Genomic DNA, 21,039 nt, shown 5'->3' on the forward strand with positions numbered 1-21,039 from the left:
AAGTAACGCATCCTGGAGACTAGCTGCTAGTGTCCAAGAAGTAAGTATGAAATTACTTCCTGGACAGTAACGGGTTCCTTTTCAAATTTGGAACCCGTCACAAACAGCGCGCGGGCCGAGCGGCAGTCTTGGGTGTACTCGTACTCGAAGTTAACTAGTATTTTGATATAGGTCCATGTCATCATTATCATCATCATCACCGTCAACCATAATCAATCGTCATCATCATCACCGTCATCATCATCATCACCATGACTAACAATCATCCTCATCATCACCGTCAACCCTCATCATCAACATAACCGCCAGTCATCATCACATTATCAACATTTTTGACATTTTTGAGAAAAGCACTATACAATCTTCGACCAGTAATCGCCATCCTGGCCTCGTATCATTGATGGCCTCACCTGGCGGTTCGGCCTTCAAACTTCTACTCGTCCAGGATTAGGGCCATGCGGTATTGGGCTTGATGGCAATACCGGTATTATTCCGGTATTCAAATTTTGAAAATCGGTATCCCGGTATTTCGGTAATTTTTCGGTATTTTCCCTTTATTTTTCTTTCTTTCTGTATAAGTCTGTTGTTTTGTTGAAATAGAACCAATATACATGAAAAGCAATTAATAAACTTCCCTTTTAATGAGCAAGTATTAAAATAAAAAACTTTAGTTGTTAATTGTTAACTAATACTTATATAATATGGAATTGGATTCTCTAATTCTTCGGTGAAAATTGTTTCACAGATTATTAGTTCCCAACCAAATTTTCGCATAATTTCTTTCTCTTGTACGAGGGTCATTAAATATCCAGTTCAAGCATGAAAGGTCTCTACTGATGAAATCTTCGCTCCGCCCGGAACCAGGTCAGCTCCAAAACCCCGAGAGCTTTCAGCTCAAACTTCAAAACCATTTCGAATGCCTAGGTAGCGACACCTACGGCATAGATGTCGCTAGCGTCACTGCTTAAGTTGCTAAATAAGAAACAAACAAGCTGAGATATGAGGTGCATAGGGGAAATTCGTGTCGGTACCGTTGACCATCAGTGGTGTAGCGGTATAGCACGCGATACGGAATACCGAGGACCTGGGTTCGATTCCCAGTGATGGTCTTATTTTTCTGGTTTTTCTGTGCATCTATATTTCAGTTTGTATTTTCAACTTGGGAAAGAACATAAGTTATCTTTTATCGCGAAAAAGAGGCTTTAAGGGGGTGAAATAGGGGATGAAAGTTTATATGGAAGATCGTCATTGTCGAAGATAAATCGATGGCTCTTTATGAAACTTGACATTTGGGTACGTGATAAGAGATATATAGATATTTTTACGCGGTTTTTAAAAAATCTTCCTGTGAGGGGGTGAAATAGGGGATGAAATTTTATTTGGAAGATCGTCATTGTCGAAGATAAATCAATGGTTCTTTTTGAAACTTGGCATTGGGCTACTTATAAGAAATAATAGATATTTGTTCAAGCGTTTTTGAAAAAAAATCCTGCGAGGGGATGTTAGCAGAGGGGATGATGCAATGTTAGCAGAGCCTTCTAAGCTCATAAGCAAAATATACGCAATGTGGGGTCATTTTAGATGGCTTATTCACATAGACAGCCATGACATGAAGAATTATGATTTTCAGATTTTTCTTATTTATTGTGCTATTTATAAGAGCTACCTTTATGCAAAATTCTAAGTTACTAGGACAGCCGGAAGTACCCTATAATTTTTTCTGTTAAGGCAATTTGTTTGGGAACACCTTTTTAATGACTGTAGCTTTTGATTGCCTTGACTTAGAGGTTTGATTTTCTCACAGCTTTCGGGACTATTGACCTGAGTTTAGAGTTTTAATTTCAACTCGATACCTATACTCCGCGCGTATACGAGATAAAGAGTCTTCACAGATAGACGGACGGACAGCAAAGTAATCCTATAAGGGTTCCATTTTTTCCTTTTTAGGTACGGAACCCTAAAAAACATTTGCTCCGGCGCTTTTCAAATTTCGACCTATTTACATGAAAATATGGGGATGAGAGTTCTTAAGGAATCCCAAAAAATTACTACATATAAGTATATTTATCGAAAATATGTGCTATGCTTAGTAAAAATGCCGTCTTAATTATAATCCTACCCTCCTAACTTACAATAAAGGACGTAAGGTGTCAAGAGTTCACTATGAAAAATTAGTCCTTTTGTGTTGGCATTCTAGACTATACGTCGTATTGCTAAAATGTGGCTAACAGCAAAATATTTATGTTTTACCAAAGAACATCGGATGGATGGATGGATGGAAGAACAAAAAAAAATAGTTTATATTTATGGCAATGTATCAAAATAGGTTATTTTCGGTAAACCGTAGAAGTGTCTATGTACTATTATTGGCAGAATAGGTATCCTAAATGAATTAAATACTTCCCAAAATTACTATTCCACGCGTACGAAGTCGCGGGCAAAAGCTAGTTGCTTATATATAAACTCGTAGCTCTTTTATTAGTGGCACGCTGTGTAAAAATAAAGTAAGTTGCTTACCTGATTCCTGATAGCGGCTACTGGTGTTAGTCCTAGCTGGTTCTGTCCTTGTTGTAAGAATTGATTCGTTCCAGGTGCAATCATTCCCGCCTGACTTAAATACATAAGATGTTCTGCACTCTTGCCCATACCGTTCATGGCTTGCATGGCATTCCCGTGATGTTGGTGCAAATCATACAAACCTTGCTGGCCTAACTGAGGTGCGTTTTGCATGCCTTGAAGCGGTGGTAGCATCATCGCATTACTTTGAATAGTTAAATTGCTTCCCATGGTGTGATTTTGCAAAGGTGCAAGTTGTGTATGAACCATGTTAGATGTCAAGTGAGGGGGATGACTGCCAATAACTGACGGATTTATTGCCAAATTTCCAACAGGTGAAGCAATTGCCTGGTTTATATATTGTTGCTGGTTAGTTTGAGTATTTTTCAATTGCATGGTGCCTGGATGTTGCATGTTATTCATGGCCACAGGAATCGAGTTCTTCCACTTGTCTTGATTCTGAAAAGAAAAGCAAAGATAAGATTTGTTTTTCTTTGTATTATGCAAAAAAGTCATAGAAGACATGTGCATATATAAAAAAAATATGTTACGTTATCTGGGAGAACTATTTTTTTGATTGCTTTACACCGCTATTCTAAACCGAAGCGTTGGTGCTGAATAATAACGACCTTCGCGCGCACCACTAGTTTAATGTTGCTTGGTGGTGCGCGGTGATTTTGCTAATAAAAATTACGTAGGCATATAAAATGGCGGCTTTCGTCAATATCAAAAAAGAGAATCTTCTGTACTTGTAGTTGTACTATTATCTATTCGGTCGGTGGTGCCAGTTAAGATGCGAGGGGATGGGTGGATGGATGGATTTAGGGCTTTCGGACAGTATTTTTTTAAAACAAAGTTTAATACAAAAATATGAGGGTTTGTTTGCATTTCGTTACTACTTAAAATTTAATTTTCTAAGTATTACGTCAAATTTTGCTACGGAACCCTATAAAACTGGATGGGGAATGAATTGGGCATCATCTAGTTACGGCACCAAACTTGACTCAAAAGTCTTAAACTAATCCGCCAAATTTTTTTTCTGAACACCGGGCGCGATCTCTCCCCCCAGATGTCGCGCAGTTGAAACTGGCTACCGGGTGATTTGGGCTTAGGTGGGCGTGTATAACATGCGTACCAAATGGCATTGCTTTACTCAAAAATGTCATACTGTTTCCCAGCAGAAAACGGACGTCTAGTATCAGGCGCCACTCACTCGATTTTGTTCTTCGCTACAAGTAGATGTCTGCGGCCCCCTAGAGTGTGCTATTCAGGGGTTGCCGCGCACTGCCTCGGATTGACCGCGTGATGCGCTCGCCCGCGCTTATTTTAAGCTGGGTCCACCCACATTTGTATCATTATGCCGATTACAATCACGCGTATAGTATTGAGCTCGCGAATCCTAAGTATGGACGTTCACTTTGGGCATACCGTATCACTAGCATCGTCGCGTGAAAAAATACGTCCTTACTAACCGTAGCGTTGAAGCGTATCGTATCATAACACCGTATCCTTAAATGTGAACGCAATCCGTATCCCCTTTCAGCTGGGTGGGTCCACATTAGTCTCATTTTGTCGTATCGTATCTCCGTCGCGTTGCACCGACGCTTATCAAGATCACTAGTGTGGACGCAAAAACAGCGCGATCATGCGGCGTGCCGTATCTGATCGCTCGGGATCGATGTTGATTTGATATGCATATATTATATACCGCGCACACTCGCAATCGGATACGCGTATCAAGATCGGTAAGTATGGACGTATTTTGATACTGTATAACGATACGAAGTTATGATTTGATACACGATACGCCGTGATCGCCCTGGACGCGGTTTTCCTTTCCCCAATCATCAAAGGGGATACGGATAACATCCAAACTTAACGATACGGCATTATGATACGATATGCTGCTATGCTACGGTTAGAATGGACGCATTTTTGCACGCGACGATGCTAGTGATACGGTGTGCCCAAAGTGAGCGTCCATACTTAGGATACGGAAGCTCGATACTATACGATCTGCTGAAGAATAAACCAATAAGATTCTGCATTTCACCGCAGTACGCACGCTAAAATGTGTTATAATACGTAAAGGCCGACCAGGAATTTTAAAAAATGGTCAAGTGCGAGTCGGATTCATACATGAAGGGTTCCGTTAACAGTTCAGTAATAGTACATTGTGTCTTAAGGGCGGTAAATAAGGAATTACGAACGAGAGTCTATTAGAAGCCCGAAGTCGAAGACTGAGGGCTTTAATGAGTCGATGTTCGTAATTCTAGTACCGCCCGTGCGACATACAGTCGCCATCAGATATATGGTAGCGGCCAAGGTACTCAAATATTTCGGAGCAGCATTCAATTTCAATATATTAGTTACGATAGATAAGGTCTATAATATCGGACCATATAATTCGCCATAAATTTGGGAGCAGCGACTTTTCAATTAATTCGTGACATACAATAAGATAAATATATCGTAACAAACAGATCGTCAATGGTATCTGAGCAGTCAGGGTGGTCATAAAGATCGGATCATTTATGGAAAATGGACCTTAAGTTTGTGTAATACAATTTAAAATAGTTAAGATTGGACTCATGAAAATAAGGTTTCAGACAGGCATTGATACTATATGTTATCATTAATTTAAATTTAGAACGAAATGGTTTGTTGTGGCATTCATCGAAAAGAGTGTGTGTGGATTTGTCATCGTGACAAATATATTTCCGTCTTTTTCGAATTAGACATTTTTTTTTTAACAAAACTAAATGCCTTAAAAACGTTGTTTCGACGCAATGTCAAAATTGGCGGGCGTAGAATGAGTAGCTTAATTTCGTCAAATTATGTCAGATACTTTATGGCGTAATTGATAGTCCCTTGACTATTAAAGCACAAAGTCATGGGTTCAAATCTGATGCAAGTAAATACGTGAATTGTGTTTCTCTTTTTTGATTTCTTTGGATGTAAATAACATTATGATTATTATACTGGCAGCTATTATACCTACTAGCTATTTTATTCAACCCAGAGAAGTTAAAGTTTTTTTAGTAGTTAGGTATCTAGGTAGTAATAGTAGTAGTAGTAAAACACTTTATTGTACAACAAAAGAAAAATGCAACTGATTAAATTACAAAGAAAAAATATTACAAATGCAAACTTAATTGTTGTTGGTAGATACTTAAAATTATTAGTATAGGTATCTGTAGCCGACAGCCGACGTTATGGATTGACGCTGATTAGAGAAACAATAATCGTTCTGAAAAGAACGATATTGCGAGATCGACGTCAGTTTACAGAGACAGTGATTCAGGCGTGCGCTCGCGTCGGAGGCTAGAGACGACTGAGGTGCGCGCAGATTTTTCTCGTAGTTTTGTTCCGCACGCTACGATGGACTACGGAGAAATAAGGAAACTTTGGCGCGTCCTGTTTATATATGCGAGCGAGAGGAGGACACGCCCATCAACCAACTCGCGGATACACTCGCTAGTTCTAAGTTTTATTTTTGTATATAAATAATCTTTTGTAAATAAACTCTCTCTTCTGCTATACCATCTAACACGCGCAACATCTTTTATTAGGAGTTATCCTCATAACCTCATATCTCCTAAAGTGGTGACCCCTAAGCAAGCACGCTATCCTTCAAAGATGTCAAGCAACCAAGAAGCTGATGCCGGCGCTCAACGGCAACAAACCACGCCACCAGCTCCACCGTCGAGTCAAGAAGTCTCCGGTATATCCTTAGCAATGCGTGTCCCACCTTTCTGGCGCGACCAGCCGCTCCTCTGGTTCTGCAGCTTCGAAGCCGCCACCGCTGAACTCAAGCGCAGCCAGGCTCAGCTCGCGCAGATGGTGATCGCCCAGTTAGAAAAGCAAGACATCCAAAACATCGCGGATCTCATATACTCGCCGCCAGAACAAGAGTACTACAAAGCCATTAAAGATAGACTCATTTCCATCTACGAGGAATCAAACAGTGCGCAGACGAAGAAACTTTTAACTCAAGTTGAGCTCGGCGAACAGAAACCCAGCCAGCTTCTCAGACGGATGCAGCAGCTAAACAAAGATAAGTTCCCAGAAAGCACCATAAAAATGATGTGGCTTGAGCACCTGCCGCCACACGTGCAATCTGTCTTAGCGGTCAGCGAGGCTTTCCAAAGCAAGACAACGCTTGAAGATCTGGCGCTGCTCGCCGACAAGATGATGGAGGTGCACACGTCATCTCAGCACATCGCCGCCGTCGCAACGCCCATTGTTCCTCCACCACCGCCAGCTATCATACCACCGCCGTTTCCCGCGCCAGCTGCCGACACACAATTCCTCATCGCCGAAATAAGACGGTTGTCGCTCGAGGTCGCAGAGCTACGATCGCGACCGTACAACAACCAGCACCAACATACCAGCCGCCCGCGCCGCCGTTTCCAATCACGCCCAAGAAACGCATCACAGAGCCGAAGCCGCAAGAATTCGCCCATGCCGTACTGCTTTTACCACCATCGGTACGGTATGGATGCAAAAAAGTGCACTCCGCCATGCAGTTTCAAGCCCATTAACGCGACGGAAAACTAAAGAAGACGCTGGCTGCGGCGGAATCCAGCGGCGCAGAACACTCATACCGCCTCTTCATCACGGACAGAAAAACTAAATTATCGTTCTTAGTAGACACGGGTGCAAACATTTCCGTCATACCAAGAGCGAAAAATTCAACCGCAACACCTCTGCCGTTCCAACTGTACGCCGCTAATAATACTGTAATACCTACTTACGGAGAAAAAACGTTCGAGCTCGATTTCTACTTACGCCGCACATTCAAGTGGAAGTTTATTATCGCTGACGTCTCAAAACCAATCCTCGGAGCAGATTTTCTCAACCACCATCAACTCCTAGTCGATTTGAAGAACAAAAAATTGATTGACGGCAAGACACACCTCAGTACCAACGCCCAAGTATGTACTACCAATATACCTACAGTTCGCAGTATCGACGTAAATCAAGGTTATCACGACATACTCGCCGATTTTCCCGAAATTACGCGACTTACTTCGATGAAACTCACTCCAAAACACTCCGTGGAACATTTCATAGAAACCACCGGTCAACCCGTTCACTGCCGCGCACGGCCAATTGCACCGCACCGCTATGAACAAGTAAAAAACGAATTCAAGACCATGATCGAGCAAGGCCTATGTCGTCCCAGCAAGAGCCCGTGGTCGTCACCGCTACACGTCGTACCCAAACAAAATGGCGATTTACGTGTATGCGGCGATTACCGAAGACTTAACGCTATAACTAAACCGGATCGCTACCCAATCCCGCGAATCCGTGATTTTACTTACCAACTGGCCGGGAAGAAATTTTTCTCCACACTGGATTTGAACCGAGCGTACCAACAATTACCCGTTAGCGAGCAAGACGTCGAGAAAACAGCCATAATCACCCCGTTCGGCCTTTTTGAATTCCCACGCATGTGCCCAGGGTTAAAAAATGCCGGACAAACTTTCCAACGTTTTATACACAACGTACTACGAGGATTGGATTTCGTTTTTCCATTCGTCGATGATTTACTTGTCACATCCACAACCGAAGAAGAACACCGAGCACACATCCGCACAGTATTACAACGCCTCTCCGAGTACGGCATAACAATAAACCCTGCCAAATGTATTTTCGGCCAGCCTACTGTGAAATTCCTCGGCTATCAAGTAAACGAAAACGGAATCCATCCCCCTGCAGAAAAAGTTCAAGCAATCGTCGATTACCCTAAACCTCAAACCGTAGAAGAGCTGCGACGATTTCTCGGCATGATAAATTTTTATCGCGACAGTATCAAAAACGCCGCTACAATTCAAGCCCCGCTCTGCAAATACCTACACAACGCCAAGAAGCGCGATAAGTCGAAAATTGAATGGAATGATGAAGCAAAGCGCGCATTCGACGCTTGTAAAGTGAGCATTCAAAACGCCGCTCTACTCGCTCACCCATCGCACCAAGCTACGCTCGCTATTTTTGCTGACGCATCAAACACATCAGCTGGTTCCGTGCTGCAACAACGCCTCGGTACCAACTGGCAACCACTCGGATATTTTTCCCGCAAGTTCACCGAAACTCAGAAGAAATATAGCACATATGATCGCGAATTGCTAGCTATATATATGTCTATGAAACACTTCAGAAAAATGTTCGAGGGAAGACCGCTTATCGTATACACTGACCACAAGCCATTAACATATGCATTCACCAAGACTTCAAACGACAGCGAATCACCTCGGCGAACACGACAGCTACTCTTTATTAGCGAATTCACCACCGACATTCGCTACATAAGTGGGAAAGAGAACGCCGTCGCGGACGCACTCTCACGCGTCGACGCGATCAGCTGTCCCACACCCATAAATTTTCAAGACTTAGCCGCCGCGCAAGAAAGAGATAGCTGCATTCAACAATTATTACAACAACAAAACCTATCGCTGCAACACATACAAATACCGGGAACTAACCACAAGATTTATTGCGAAACAACTACCGATAACATTCGTCCATACCTACCTATTGAGTTCCGACGGCCCTTATTCGAAACTATGCACAACGTTAGCCACCCCGGTGTACGAACTTCACGCAAAATGATTGCAAGTAAATATTTTTGGCCTTCGATGAATAAAGACGTCGGGATATGGGCGAAGTCATGCATACCGTGCCAACGAGCGAAGATACAACAACACACAACAAGCCCATTATCTACGTTCAAACCCGCCGGCCGCTTCGATCACGTGCACGTAGACATAGTCGGCCCGCTCAATACTACGGCCGACGGCTACCGCTACTGTGTTACGATGATTGACCGCGCGACGCGGTGGCCTGAGGCTTTCCCGCTCAAAGAGATAACTGCCGAAGAAGTTGCCAAGACCGTCTACGAGGGCTGGATAGCACGATTTGGATGTCCCGCAACAATAACAACGGACCAAGGCCGGCAGTTTGAAAGTCGAATTTTCGTGTTTTTAACGCGACTACTTGGCATTGAAAAAACACGCTCAAGTCCTTTCCACCCACAGTGTAACGGCCTAATCGAAAGGTGGCACCGCTTTTTGAAAGCAGCGCTGAAAGCTAGACTTCAATCCGCAACCAGCTGGATAAATGAGTTACCTACAGTGTTGCTAGGCGTGCGCGCCGCGCTACGCACCGATGCAAACGTAAGCGCCGCGCAGCTTACCTACGGCTGTAACATTCGCCTACCTGGAGATTTCCTGTCAACAAACGCACTAACCGATGTCTCAATGGACAGTACCTACGTCGATCAGCTGAGAGAAACGATACGAAATTTGAAACCGCTACCAAGTCAACCGCATAGCAACAAGAGACCTATATTTGTACATCGCGACCTAGCCACTTGCGAAAATGTATTCGTACGAATCGACGCAGTAAGAAAGCCACTTCAAGCGCCGTACGAAGGTCCATACCGAGTCCTGAAACGAACCGACAAAGTTTTCACCATCCAGCTTCCTACAAGACAAGCGAACATATCCATAGACCGCCTAAAACCAGCCTACACTATAACCGAAAACGCAGAAACCGCATCTACTACACCAATGGTCATAAACCATCATATTGCACAGAGGTCATTGACACCGCCACCATCAGCTGATCACTCAAGAAGAAACGAACCAGTGACACCGTCGTCTACAATAATAAACTCTCCGCCCGTCCGACATCAACAAGTGACGCGCAGCGGACGTACCATTCGACCACCCGTACGCTTCGCTTGAAGAGGAGTACTGTAGCCGACAGCCGACGTTATGGATTGACGCTGATTAGAGAAACAATAATCGTTCTGAAAAGAACGATATTGCGAGATCGACGTCAGTTTACAGAGACAGTGATTCAGGCGTGCGCTCGCGTCGGAGGCTAGAGACGACTGAGGTGCGCGCAGATTTTTCTCGTAGTTTTGTTCCGCACGCTACGATGGACTACGGAGAAATAAGGAAACTTTGGCGCGTCCTGTTTATATATGCGAGCGAGAGGAGGACACGCCCATCAACCAACTCGCGGATACACTCGCTAGTTCTAAGTTTTATTTTTGTATATAAATAATCTTTTGTAAATAAACTCTCTCTTCTGCTATACCATCTAACACGCGCAACATCTTTTATTAGGAGTTATCCTCATAACCTCATATCTCCTAAATATCTTATATCTATTCAATAGTAACTTTGTATTGACCTATTCTGTAATAGACTTAGAAACTTCTAACTGAAAATAATCTATTTTTCTTGCTTTTATCTAAACTATTTTTTTTGCTCTGGTAATATTCTATCTAATTCTTCGTGATCTTGACACTTACCCTTATAACGCATTCTTACTACATTGCTAGTCCTACTTTCAATATTTTCAAGTAGCGTTCATGTTTTTCATTTGAAAAAAATTTCTTTGCAAGATTTATCTAAACGTGGGAGTTTTATCGAGTAAATATTCTTTATAGACTTTCGGCTGTCAGACTTGAAATTTTATAAAGGAAGCTCTTATAGCAATTGCAAAATAAGTAAGAAAAATCCATCATGTCGACTATTTAATAAGATCGTAAAGAGCTGGCTCTAACACTTGATATTCATGCAAACCCTTGAAGTTTTGGTTTTAATTTTCGAACAAATATTAACAAATTTTGCCGATTTATCAAATGACGATCATATGAGCTATCCCTATTTCGGTCGATTGAAAAAAGAAACAAATACCGACTGTGCCAAATAATTTCAAAACAGCGAGAACTTAATATAAACATATTGCCTTTTGTATAAAAGATGGTTCTTTCCATGCTATTCTATACCAAATTTCAGATTTAAAAGCTAATGCAAGTAATCTATCACGTTTGAATTGTTTCAAGTACTAGTACTTGGTAATTACTTTCACAACTATAGTCATTCAAACTTTCGATATTTGATTTCTTCATTTCTTGATATTAAAATGCAATTGTTATCCTCGGAAAGTAGACTGCAAAAATTATTTTAATCGATGATATATCGAATACTTAAAAAAAAACAATTGCGGAAAATTAGCTAATAAGTTTTCAGTAAGAGTTCTACACCATACTTACATTTTAAATGTATTACGATAATGATTAATAAAAAATTTTATTCAAGTGTATCGAAAAGATGGCAGCAAGAAGGAGCTTTGTCGAATCGCGTATCTTTTGGAGGTCCGCGTTCTACGACACGGCGTCAGGACATGAATATTATAAATCAAGCTCGTGAAGAAGGATTCATAAATACCACCAAGTTTGCAAATCAATACCAAGTATCGAGCAGTACCATACGACGGCGTCTAAAAGAGGGTGGTTTACAAAATAGAGTGCCAGCAAGGAAACCGGCACTAACTGATAGACACAAAGAGGATAGGTTGCAATTTGCAGCTAGGTATTTGAATCAAAATTTTAATAAAGTAATTTTTATGGACGAAAAGGTGTTCTGTTCAGCAGATAATGGCAGAATGAGTATGGAGACCAGACAATACGCGTTATCTGGAGCAAAATGTAGTGCCTAATCGCCAGAGTGGGCGTATTACAATTGGATTTTGGGGCTGGATGTGTAAAGACGGCCCAGGGGAGCTGGTAGAAATTACAGGTCGTATGAATGCGGTGGATTACAAAGAAATACTTGAAGAGTCGTTTTTGCCTACTGCCCAAGTATTTTACCCCAATGAGCATATAACATTCATGCAAGACAACAGCTCGGTGCATAATGCTCGCTTGGTTCAGGGATGGATTAATGATCACAGAGATGAGCTGACTCGCATAAAAATGCCTGCAAAGAGCCCCGATCTCAACCCCATAGAAAATCTATGGGGTAAAATGGTGCAAGAGTGGGACGGAAACCAGTGTCGCACCAAAGATGCTTTAAGACGCCACGCTCTCAACGTTTGGGAGTCTTTTAGAGGGCGAAACGTGTGTGAAAATCTGGTCGGCTCAATGCGAAGACGATTGCAAGCTGTATTAAACGCCGAGGGAAGTTACACGAAGTACTAACGTTTTTACAGGCTGAAGAAAAGTAGTTTTATTTAGTTTACGGGTAGTGAAACACGTATTAAAAGGTTATTTTAATGGTATAAGTAAATAGTGTTTGTGTTTGATTCTTAAAATAAAAGTATTTTCTACTAAATCATTATTTTATTTATATTAAGTTTTTATATTAATATGAATACTATCAATTGATACAGTTTTCGAGAATGCTGCTTGAAATTATCTCATGTGTCTAAGAAACTCACTTGCTCACCCATAATAGTCGTCAAAATCATCCTTGACATTGACAACTTAAGTCAATAGAACTCAAGTAGATAGTAACGAATTCAAATGTGTAGGTACTATGACACAGATTTACAGTATATTTTTCCATAAATGTTCCGATCTTTATGACCACCCTGACTGCTCAGATACCATTGACGATCTGTTTGTTACGATATACTTATCTTATTGTATGTCACGAATTAATTGAAAAGTCGCTGCTCCCAAATTTATGGCGAATTATATGGTCCGATATTATAGACCTTATCTATCGTAACTAATATATTGAAATTTAATGCTGCTCCGAAATATTTGAGTACCTTGGCCGTTACCATATATCTGATGGCGACTGTACAATGTTTTTCATCACATTTGCAAGTAAAATTTTATATTTGTAAAATAAAAAATATAATTGTTCCAAATATTGGCGATACCTTAGGCTGTGCTCTTGGCAACGTCGCCCTCTACCTCCCTCGGCATGCGCCGCAACGTGCGTGTGCATGTGGTGGTCCATGTAGTCCTGCAGCAAGAGCGCGCGCAGCGCCATCAGTACGGGCACTGACTCATTTACCGACCTTGGGCTTCATGGCAAGACAATTTGTACGCGCAATGACTCAATTTACCGACCACGGGTTTCATGACAAGCACATTAAGGTCGAGGGTTTTATTTCGGGGGTTGCAACTAAGGTAGCCTGCATGTTACTACACTGTTTTCGAGCAAGTGTGATGAAAAAGTTTTTGCTCGTAACTCAGGTTAAATGTTGGTGGCTTGAAGGGCTTACTCTCGAGTAATTAACGATTTATTCTTAGAATAAGACTTATACTTCGTTGGTGAAATCGACCCTTAGTATTTTAATATCAGCCTATCAAAAAACGCGTTTCTTTTTAGTCTTCGCTATAACATATTTCTCTGTATCTCTTCTTCTATCCATACTAATATTATAAATGCGAAAATGTGTTTGTCCGTCTTTCACGACGTAATGGAGCGACGGATCGACGTGATTTTTGGCATAGAGATAATTATTTTATGGGCCCGAGTGTGACATAGGCTACTTTTATCCCGGAAAAATGCCCAGTTCCAGAGGGAACAGCGCGCGAAAACCGAATACCACGCGGGCGGAGCCGCGGGCAAAAGCTAGTTTGCCTATATTTTTCTCATCTTGCTATTGTCTTCTCCTTTCTAGCGTTTACATTATCCTTTTTAACTTATTTTTCTCTTTTGCCATTATAAGCCCTCTTTCAAACATTAAAAATAAAGGATTTTTTTAATGAAATAAATCTGTTTTTTTTGTATTTTTTTCTTTAATTGTATAATATAGTTTTTAAGTATTTTATTTGTAATTATATTATTATGAAAAAAATACTTTCTGCCAAGTTTCTTGCGGCGCATTCTTCTTGGCAATGATGGTCTTTCCGAAAGCGCTGGTAGTTTAAAAAATGACGTGTAAAAGTGCCCATTGCGGCCTATTTACTGAATAAATAATTTGAAATTTAATAAATAGATTAAAAACTAATTTATCAACATTGCCTATTATTCTAATTTGAGTATTAGGACTAGACATGTGCGCCGCGCCGCCGCCGCCGATGAAATTGGTCGGCGTATAATCGGCGCGACAAAATTTTTATTAATTTTAAAGTAGCACCAACTTCTTAGCTAATTCGTTGCCAACTTGCCACATTTCAATACCATAGCTTAAAATTATATTCTTCCTCACCCATATTAGAAGGGTCGTCTGATCTTCATGTTGGTTCGGAGGCACTAAAGGTGGAATCGATCCAAAATGCCTATTGACACCGATATATATATATGCATCGTCTCAGAAGAATATAGGATATTTGGCAGCACAGTTGCCATATAGATAGAAATTTTGGTGGTCAGCTTAAGGTCATGTGAGCAGAAGACCTCGGAACACAGCTTTCTAAATGCCGCTTCTGCAGCACCGACCGATGCAGCTGTAGATCTCAGCATCAAGGTCACACTTAGATGTAATAGTGCTCCCCAGATAGTGGAACTTATCTACCTGCTTCAACACATCCAACTCTAATCCCATTCAGCCACACCAATACTCTAATTTCATCCAGATCTATGATCAGTGTCTCGTGACCATGAATGTCCAAGGACATCACCTCGGTCTTTTTGACACTGAGCTTCAGGCCGAATTAACAGCAAACTTTGTCAAAGACTGACATCAGCTGTTGCAGATCTCCTGGGGGAGTCTGCAACTCGTACAAAGCGCATCAGACTACAACAGAATCAGAATCAGACTACAAGTGTGAAAGTGGATGACGAACTGTCAAAACCCACCAGAATTTTGCTAAGGGTAAGACAGGGCTGTGTTGTCTTCGCCTTTATTCAATATTTACGCAGAGATCTTCAAGACCGCAACAGCTGACACTGAATCGGGCGGGGGTAATAATTAACGGCCAATATATTAACAATATCCGATATGCTGACCACATAGCGTTGATTTTCGATAGCCTGGAATCATTGCAGGAACTGCTGAATCGTGTGAATATCACTAGCAATAACGTGGCCTTAAAGATAAATGTCGCAAAAACAAAGTTTATGGTCATAAGCAAACATAATAAACCAACACTTTTCATTACGTAGACGGGAAGAGGTTGAATGGGTTACTCAGTTCAATTACTTTGGTTGCTGGTTGAATGAACCTGATGATCACGTGCAGGACACCAGAGTTCGTATTGAGATGGCTCGATCGACGGCGTCCTTCAAGATGAACAAGGAGCTGTGTGACAGAAACATGAGCCTCAAACTAAGAATGCGTATAGTACGTTGCTATATATTCTTAGTGCTGCTATACGGAGTCTAATCATGGATTCTTACGCAGAACACCATGAAGAAGTTGGAAGCCATCGAAATGTGGATTTACCGCCGCATTCTAAAGATTTCCTGGTAACCAAAACGTGGCAGTATTGCTAAGAATGGGCAAGCACCTTGAGCTTCTAAAGACCTTCAAGTAAAGAAAGTTGTGTTACTTTGGGCATGTGATGAGAAACGCCAAGTACAGAGTTCTCCAGCTTTGGGGAAGATTGCCGGAAAGAGAAACGTGGGCAGGAGAAGACACTCGTGGCTGAAGAATTTACGAGACTGGTTCAACTGCAGTACCACTTCCTTGTGTAGAGCAGCGGCCTCCAAAATCAGAATCGCCATGATGTTGTCCAACCTCCGAAAGCTAAGGAATGGGTAGAAGACGAACTGATCAATGCGTACCAGACTTTGGTATGAGCCTTAAGCCTGGCCAAATTAAAAGAACTGCCGTCTGTGCGGCAACGGATACGGACACCCTTGGAAACTTCCTATAACACTTCTCTCACTACAACTGCAAAGTAAAAAGCGAACAGTGTGGGTGCCAGAACACACCCTTGCTTAAATCTACAGGTGACGGAAAAAAACTCCTCGCCATCTACGAAGACGCAGCACTGCATGTCGTCATGCCATGCAGGAGCCTAAGAAGTCTTACAAACTGTTCCGTGAAACCGAGCTTCTTCATCACCAAACATTACCTATGATGTAAAAGAGTATAAGAAACATTTTCGGACTTGAAATAATAGGACTTAAACAGTTTATGTAAAAAAAAATGCGTAATCATGCCATGCCGATTTCACGCCGATCACGCCGCCGCCGTCGATCAAAAAACCATCGGACGCCGCCGCCGACAATTTTTCGCTCGGCGCACATGTCTAATTAGGACCATGGTACATACGTTCATTCAAATATAAATACAAAGACAAACATACATACATTACAGACACTGCTAAAAATATAACCCATCCTTTTTGGTTTTGTCGTAGTCGGGGAAACACCTACATTATGTATTCTGGGCACAATGACGTGTCGTGGTACCCTAGTTTACACCTAGTAGTAGTTTTATACCTAGGACATTATGATCGCAATATCTCAGAAACTAGAACCGATAACAACATTAAACTGGAGGCGATCCTATTTACAAACATAACCAAAGGTTATTTTAATTGATTTCAATCCTAAACGATTTGGGAGACCTCCACACACAGACACAGTCGACTCCATTATTTTTTTAACATCACACAGTGGAGTATTTGGCTCTAAAATGCGCTCAAAAGTCGAATTTACGAAGTATCGAATTGCAGGTAGCGGCTGCTATCTGGCTAAAGATAAGGGTTCTAAGGGAACAATAGTCTGCATTTTTTCTCGTTGTTACCGATAAGGTTCGCTACGCACGTCAGTAGCAGGGGGGGACAGTCGCCTATACCGTACTAATTCATGTCGATAGCGCCGCCATCTCCTTTATCTAACCTAAAATAAAACAGATTGTTGTCGTTGTTTCAGATAGATGTCACTGAAAGCTTGAGATCACAAAATTTATTTATTAAAAAAATATTTGTCGTTGATAATTACCGCAAAATGAACTTTATTTTCGAAATTGACAATCGTTATTGTAATTTCTAATATAAAAGTCACATAATTGTATCCGCTCAGTCGTTACAAATTTTTTTTTGTGTAGCAACCCTCTATGTCAGGCCAGGCGTCTATTCGCGCTCAACAAGGCACAAGATGGCTACGTTGCAATCGAAACTCGTGCACATCGTCCACATAAAAAAGTAAGACAGTGCTGCAAACGGAAAATTGAGGCTGGTTTAAACTTAAGAAGACTGAATTCAAGCGGTCTCACTTCTCTTTGCAGCCCTGTTTTTAGTTTTTTATGTGGTTTGAGCTGGGAAGCAAATCCAGTAAAGTAAAAGAATACCTGTGACTATTAATAGCTAGCTATACGTATGGATGGATATAACATCAATTGGTACTAGTTAGGAAATGCAGACGGCGCTTCAAAACAGTCTGCATGAATGAGACGAGAGAGGGCTCTCTTTTCCCCGTATATTATACTACTCTTTGGTCATAGTCTCTTTCAACTCATGTCTGATCGCACGTACTAACCCGAAGTGAATTTAGAGTGAACGGTTGTGGGAAACTAAGTGTTTTACAATTAAGTTACGTTAATTGTGGTATTGCAGAATGGATACTGTAGAACCAGGTTTTTGTAGAATTGCAATTACGTTTCATTTCCAAAAAATATATAGTTTCTATTATTATACTGTTTTTAGTTAGATGAACTAAAGTAATCATATTTTATTTTGTGTTTTCTTAATTCAAAGACTTTTTGTTATGTTTCGGCCTGTCCGAAGTCTAATTTCTTTATCATCTAATGCTTTGATATGTATATCAGAAGTATATAAATAATTAGCTGCCAGAAAGTGCCAAAAATATGAATCTCGTAACATAACTGAATTTGTGTTAAAGCAAAACAAACTTTGGTTTTTCGGTCACTTTAAATAATCTTTGTATTTCTTCGTCCTAGGTTGCTCTGGTGTGAAGATTGTGACACGACAGTATGTTTTTCAAAAGACGAAAGGTTATGAAGAGAAAGACTTTGGAAAAAAGTTGGATCTAGTGGAGCAAGAACTAATAAGCGATGCTTCTTTCCCGATCGATCAAAATAATAAGTTTATACATACATTTTTCGCATCTTAAGGCTGAAATGAAGTCAAAATGGCAGACAGCTAAACGAACAGAGACCGTGTTTTTAAAAAATACCAAAAGTGGTTACAAGGCACGCTCGAAATACCTAAAAATGTCACGAATAAACATTTGGTTGGTCGGCCACATAAAAGTTTTTGAAGATTTAGCAGAATGTAGTAAACGTTCGTAAGGACAACCCATCTACGCAGTGAAAATGAGGCAGAATCTTTAATTTACGCTGGGCAAATGGCCCTTCGTGAAAAGGGAAATGTCGATGCAGCACATGTGGGTAAAAGATGTTATTCATCTCCAACGCGTGGTTATAAATACCGACAGGCATTTCGGAAAAGCCACACCCCTGAAAAAAGAAATACACAATTAACGCCAACAGAAGCGTTGTCCATGTTCGTAGAAGCATCGCTGACACGTAAACAGTACGAAATAATAAGAGAAAGCTCAAAAAAACTATACCCTTGCTATTCTATACTAAGAAAGAAAAACAAGCATGCTACCCAGACGTTGGTGCTTACCGTGTTACTGAAACCTGTGCGGAAATCACATTACAGGCTTATTGGATCACACTGCTCAACGGTTAATTTTATACCTTGAAGAAGTGTTAAAAAAACTTACTACAGAAGAAATGGCGGCGAACCTCGAACTTACTTACAAATGGGGATGTGATGGTTCACAGCAGGCGCAATATAAACAAAAGTTTGCTAACAACACTGACTCGGATGCAAACATTTTCCAGTCTTCACTGGTACCTTTGCGGTTGATTTGTAAAAGCAATAATAAATTATTTGGAACAATCCAACGCCCTCTTCCCCCCGCTACTGCCGGCCAATGCGAATCAGGTTTATACATGAAAGTAAGGACGTAATAAATGAAGAAATCAGTTATCATAATGAGCAAATAAAACTTGACGGCCAGCAGGATAACACTCCAGACTTGCGAGTGTGAAAGTATACCATAAATTGTTGTTTACCATGGTAGACGGCAAAGTGTGCAATGCCGCAACCAATACGTTATCTACCATGCGATGCTATATATGTAAAGCAACTTCCAAGCAATTCAACGATTTGGAAAAAAATGGAGAAAACTGCAACAGATCCAGAAAATGTAAAGTTTGGATTATCAATTTTACATGCCCGAATCAGATTTTTGAAACTTTACTACACATTTCATATAAAAATACTATAAAAAATGGCAAGTGAGATCTCAAGCTGAGAAAGATATTGTTAAAGAGAGAAAGCACAAATCCAAGATGGATTCAAAACTGAGCTTGGTCTCTAATAGTGGACGTACCTACAGTAAATTACGGGAAACAGTAATGATGGAAACACAAGTAGAAGGTTTTTTAATAATGCAGAAACATCCGCAAATATTACCGGAATAGACAAAACTTTAATTGACCGTTTGCAACTATTTTGGAGGTTTATATCAAGCGGGCACAAAATCAATGTAGATAAATTTGCTACGTATTGCCAGGAGACAGCAAAGCTCTACATTCAGCTGTATCCGTGGCACCCTATGTCACCCACAGTGCACAAAATATTAGTACACGGGCCATCGTAATCCAACATGCAATTCTGCCTATAGGAAGCCTGTCAGAAGAAGCTGCAGAGGCAAGAAACAGACATTTTCGGCAGTTTAGAGATCAATTCTCCTAAAATTTAGTCGAGTCGATTGCAATATGGACGTTATAAAACAGATTATTATTAACATCTGACCCATTTATGAGCAGCATTAGGCCAAAAATCCAAAAAAAATCAAAACCTTTTAAACTTGAAACAAGAGATATGTTAATGCCGTATGAAGTAGATAACCAGGAGGAGGACATGGTTGAGTGTGTTGAGGAGTCAGACGAAGAAGCGGTGGAATTAATGTTTGGTTGTTTTGTCAAACAAAACTCACTAATAACAATAAACAAGCTGATTTATAAATAATAAAGTTTTTTTTTTTTTTTTTCAGTTTCTCCCGCTTAAGTTTTGTAAAGTTGTCTCCAAAACAATTTTTTATCGTTGTTAGTTCTATTAAAATGAAAAGAAAACTGATTAAAGTCAAAAAATATTTTGAGCGACTTTTTGGTCAAATACCCCACTGTGCATCATTAGTGTCCATGTTTTCATCATTAGTGTGACTCGAAAAAGTAACACAAATGAGAGTGACACAAATGAGATTTAGTATAACTTTTTAATTCTAAAGGTCGAGAAAAATGTAACTAGATTACTTTTCGAATATGTCGGATTTCGATGCTACCATAACTACTTTATATACAAAAAAGTTAAATAATAAAAGTAAAAAAATTACGTACGGAGACAGTAGTCGTCACACGAATGAACAAATTTTTGTTATGTTACGCGCACTGATATCGGTTTTTAGATTATTATCTTATGAAAACGAAACTGCATGCGTTCATGCTGTATGTACTGTTCAACGAGGCAGACGGAATCGCTTGTATTAGCTAGCGCGGGGCAAAGGAGGTAGGTTTGGATGTTAATTTCTATTAAGGCGGTATACAAATAAGGTAACACGAATGAGATGAAAAATGTGAACACGTATTTAAGTCAAGAGAAAACATATATAACCATATTTTAATAGAGAGTTGGTGTAGTATAACAATGATAATTTAATAAAAATAAACCTTTCAGTAAAAAAAAAGTGACTTCCGAGACAGTTGATTTTTATTTGCTTGTATTATCTTCAAATC

The 21,039-nt window shown here is 40.5% G+C and overlaps 2 protein-coding genes across 2 annotated transcripts in view; one reads left to right on the forward strand and one right to left on the reverse strand.

Annotated features, from left to right (window-relative positions):
- LOC141441051 (uncharacterized) overlaps positions 1 to 4,124 on the reverse strand; it is an 80,813-nt gene extending 76,689 nt beyond the window's left edge. Inside the window, exons 1-2 of the mRNA XM_074105677.1 lie at positions 4,029 to 4,124; positions 2,518 to 3,015 (exon numbers count right to left, since the gene is read on the reverse strand). Of these exons, the coding sequence (XP_073961778.1) occupies positions 2,518 to 3,015; positions 4,029 to 4,124 (594 nt within the window). The remainder of the gene's footprint in view (positions 1 to 2,517; positions 3,016 to 4,028) is intronic.
- Positions 4,125 to 6,195: 2,071 nt separating this feature from the next.
- On the forward strand, positions 6,196 to 7,116 carry LOC141441058 (uncharacterized). Its single transcript, XM_074105688.1, has one exon. The coding sequence runs from the start codon at positions 6,196 to 6,198 to the stop codon at positions 7,114 to 7,116; it is 921 nt and encodes a 306-aa protein (XP_073961789.1).
- Positions 7,117 to 21,039: the final 13,923 nt, after the last annotated feature.

This window comes from Choristoneura fumiferana, chromosome Z (genome assembly GCF_025370935.1).
Source record: "Choristoneura fumiferana chromosome Z, NRCan_CFum_1, whole genome shotgun sequence".
Taxonomy (NCBI): Eukaryota; Metazoa; Arthropoda; class Insecta; order Lepidoptera; family Tortricidae; genus Choristoneura; species Choristoneura fumiferana.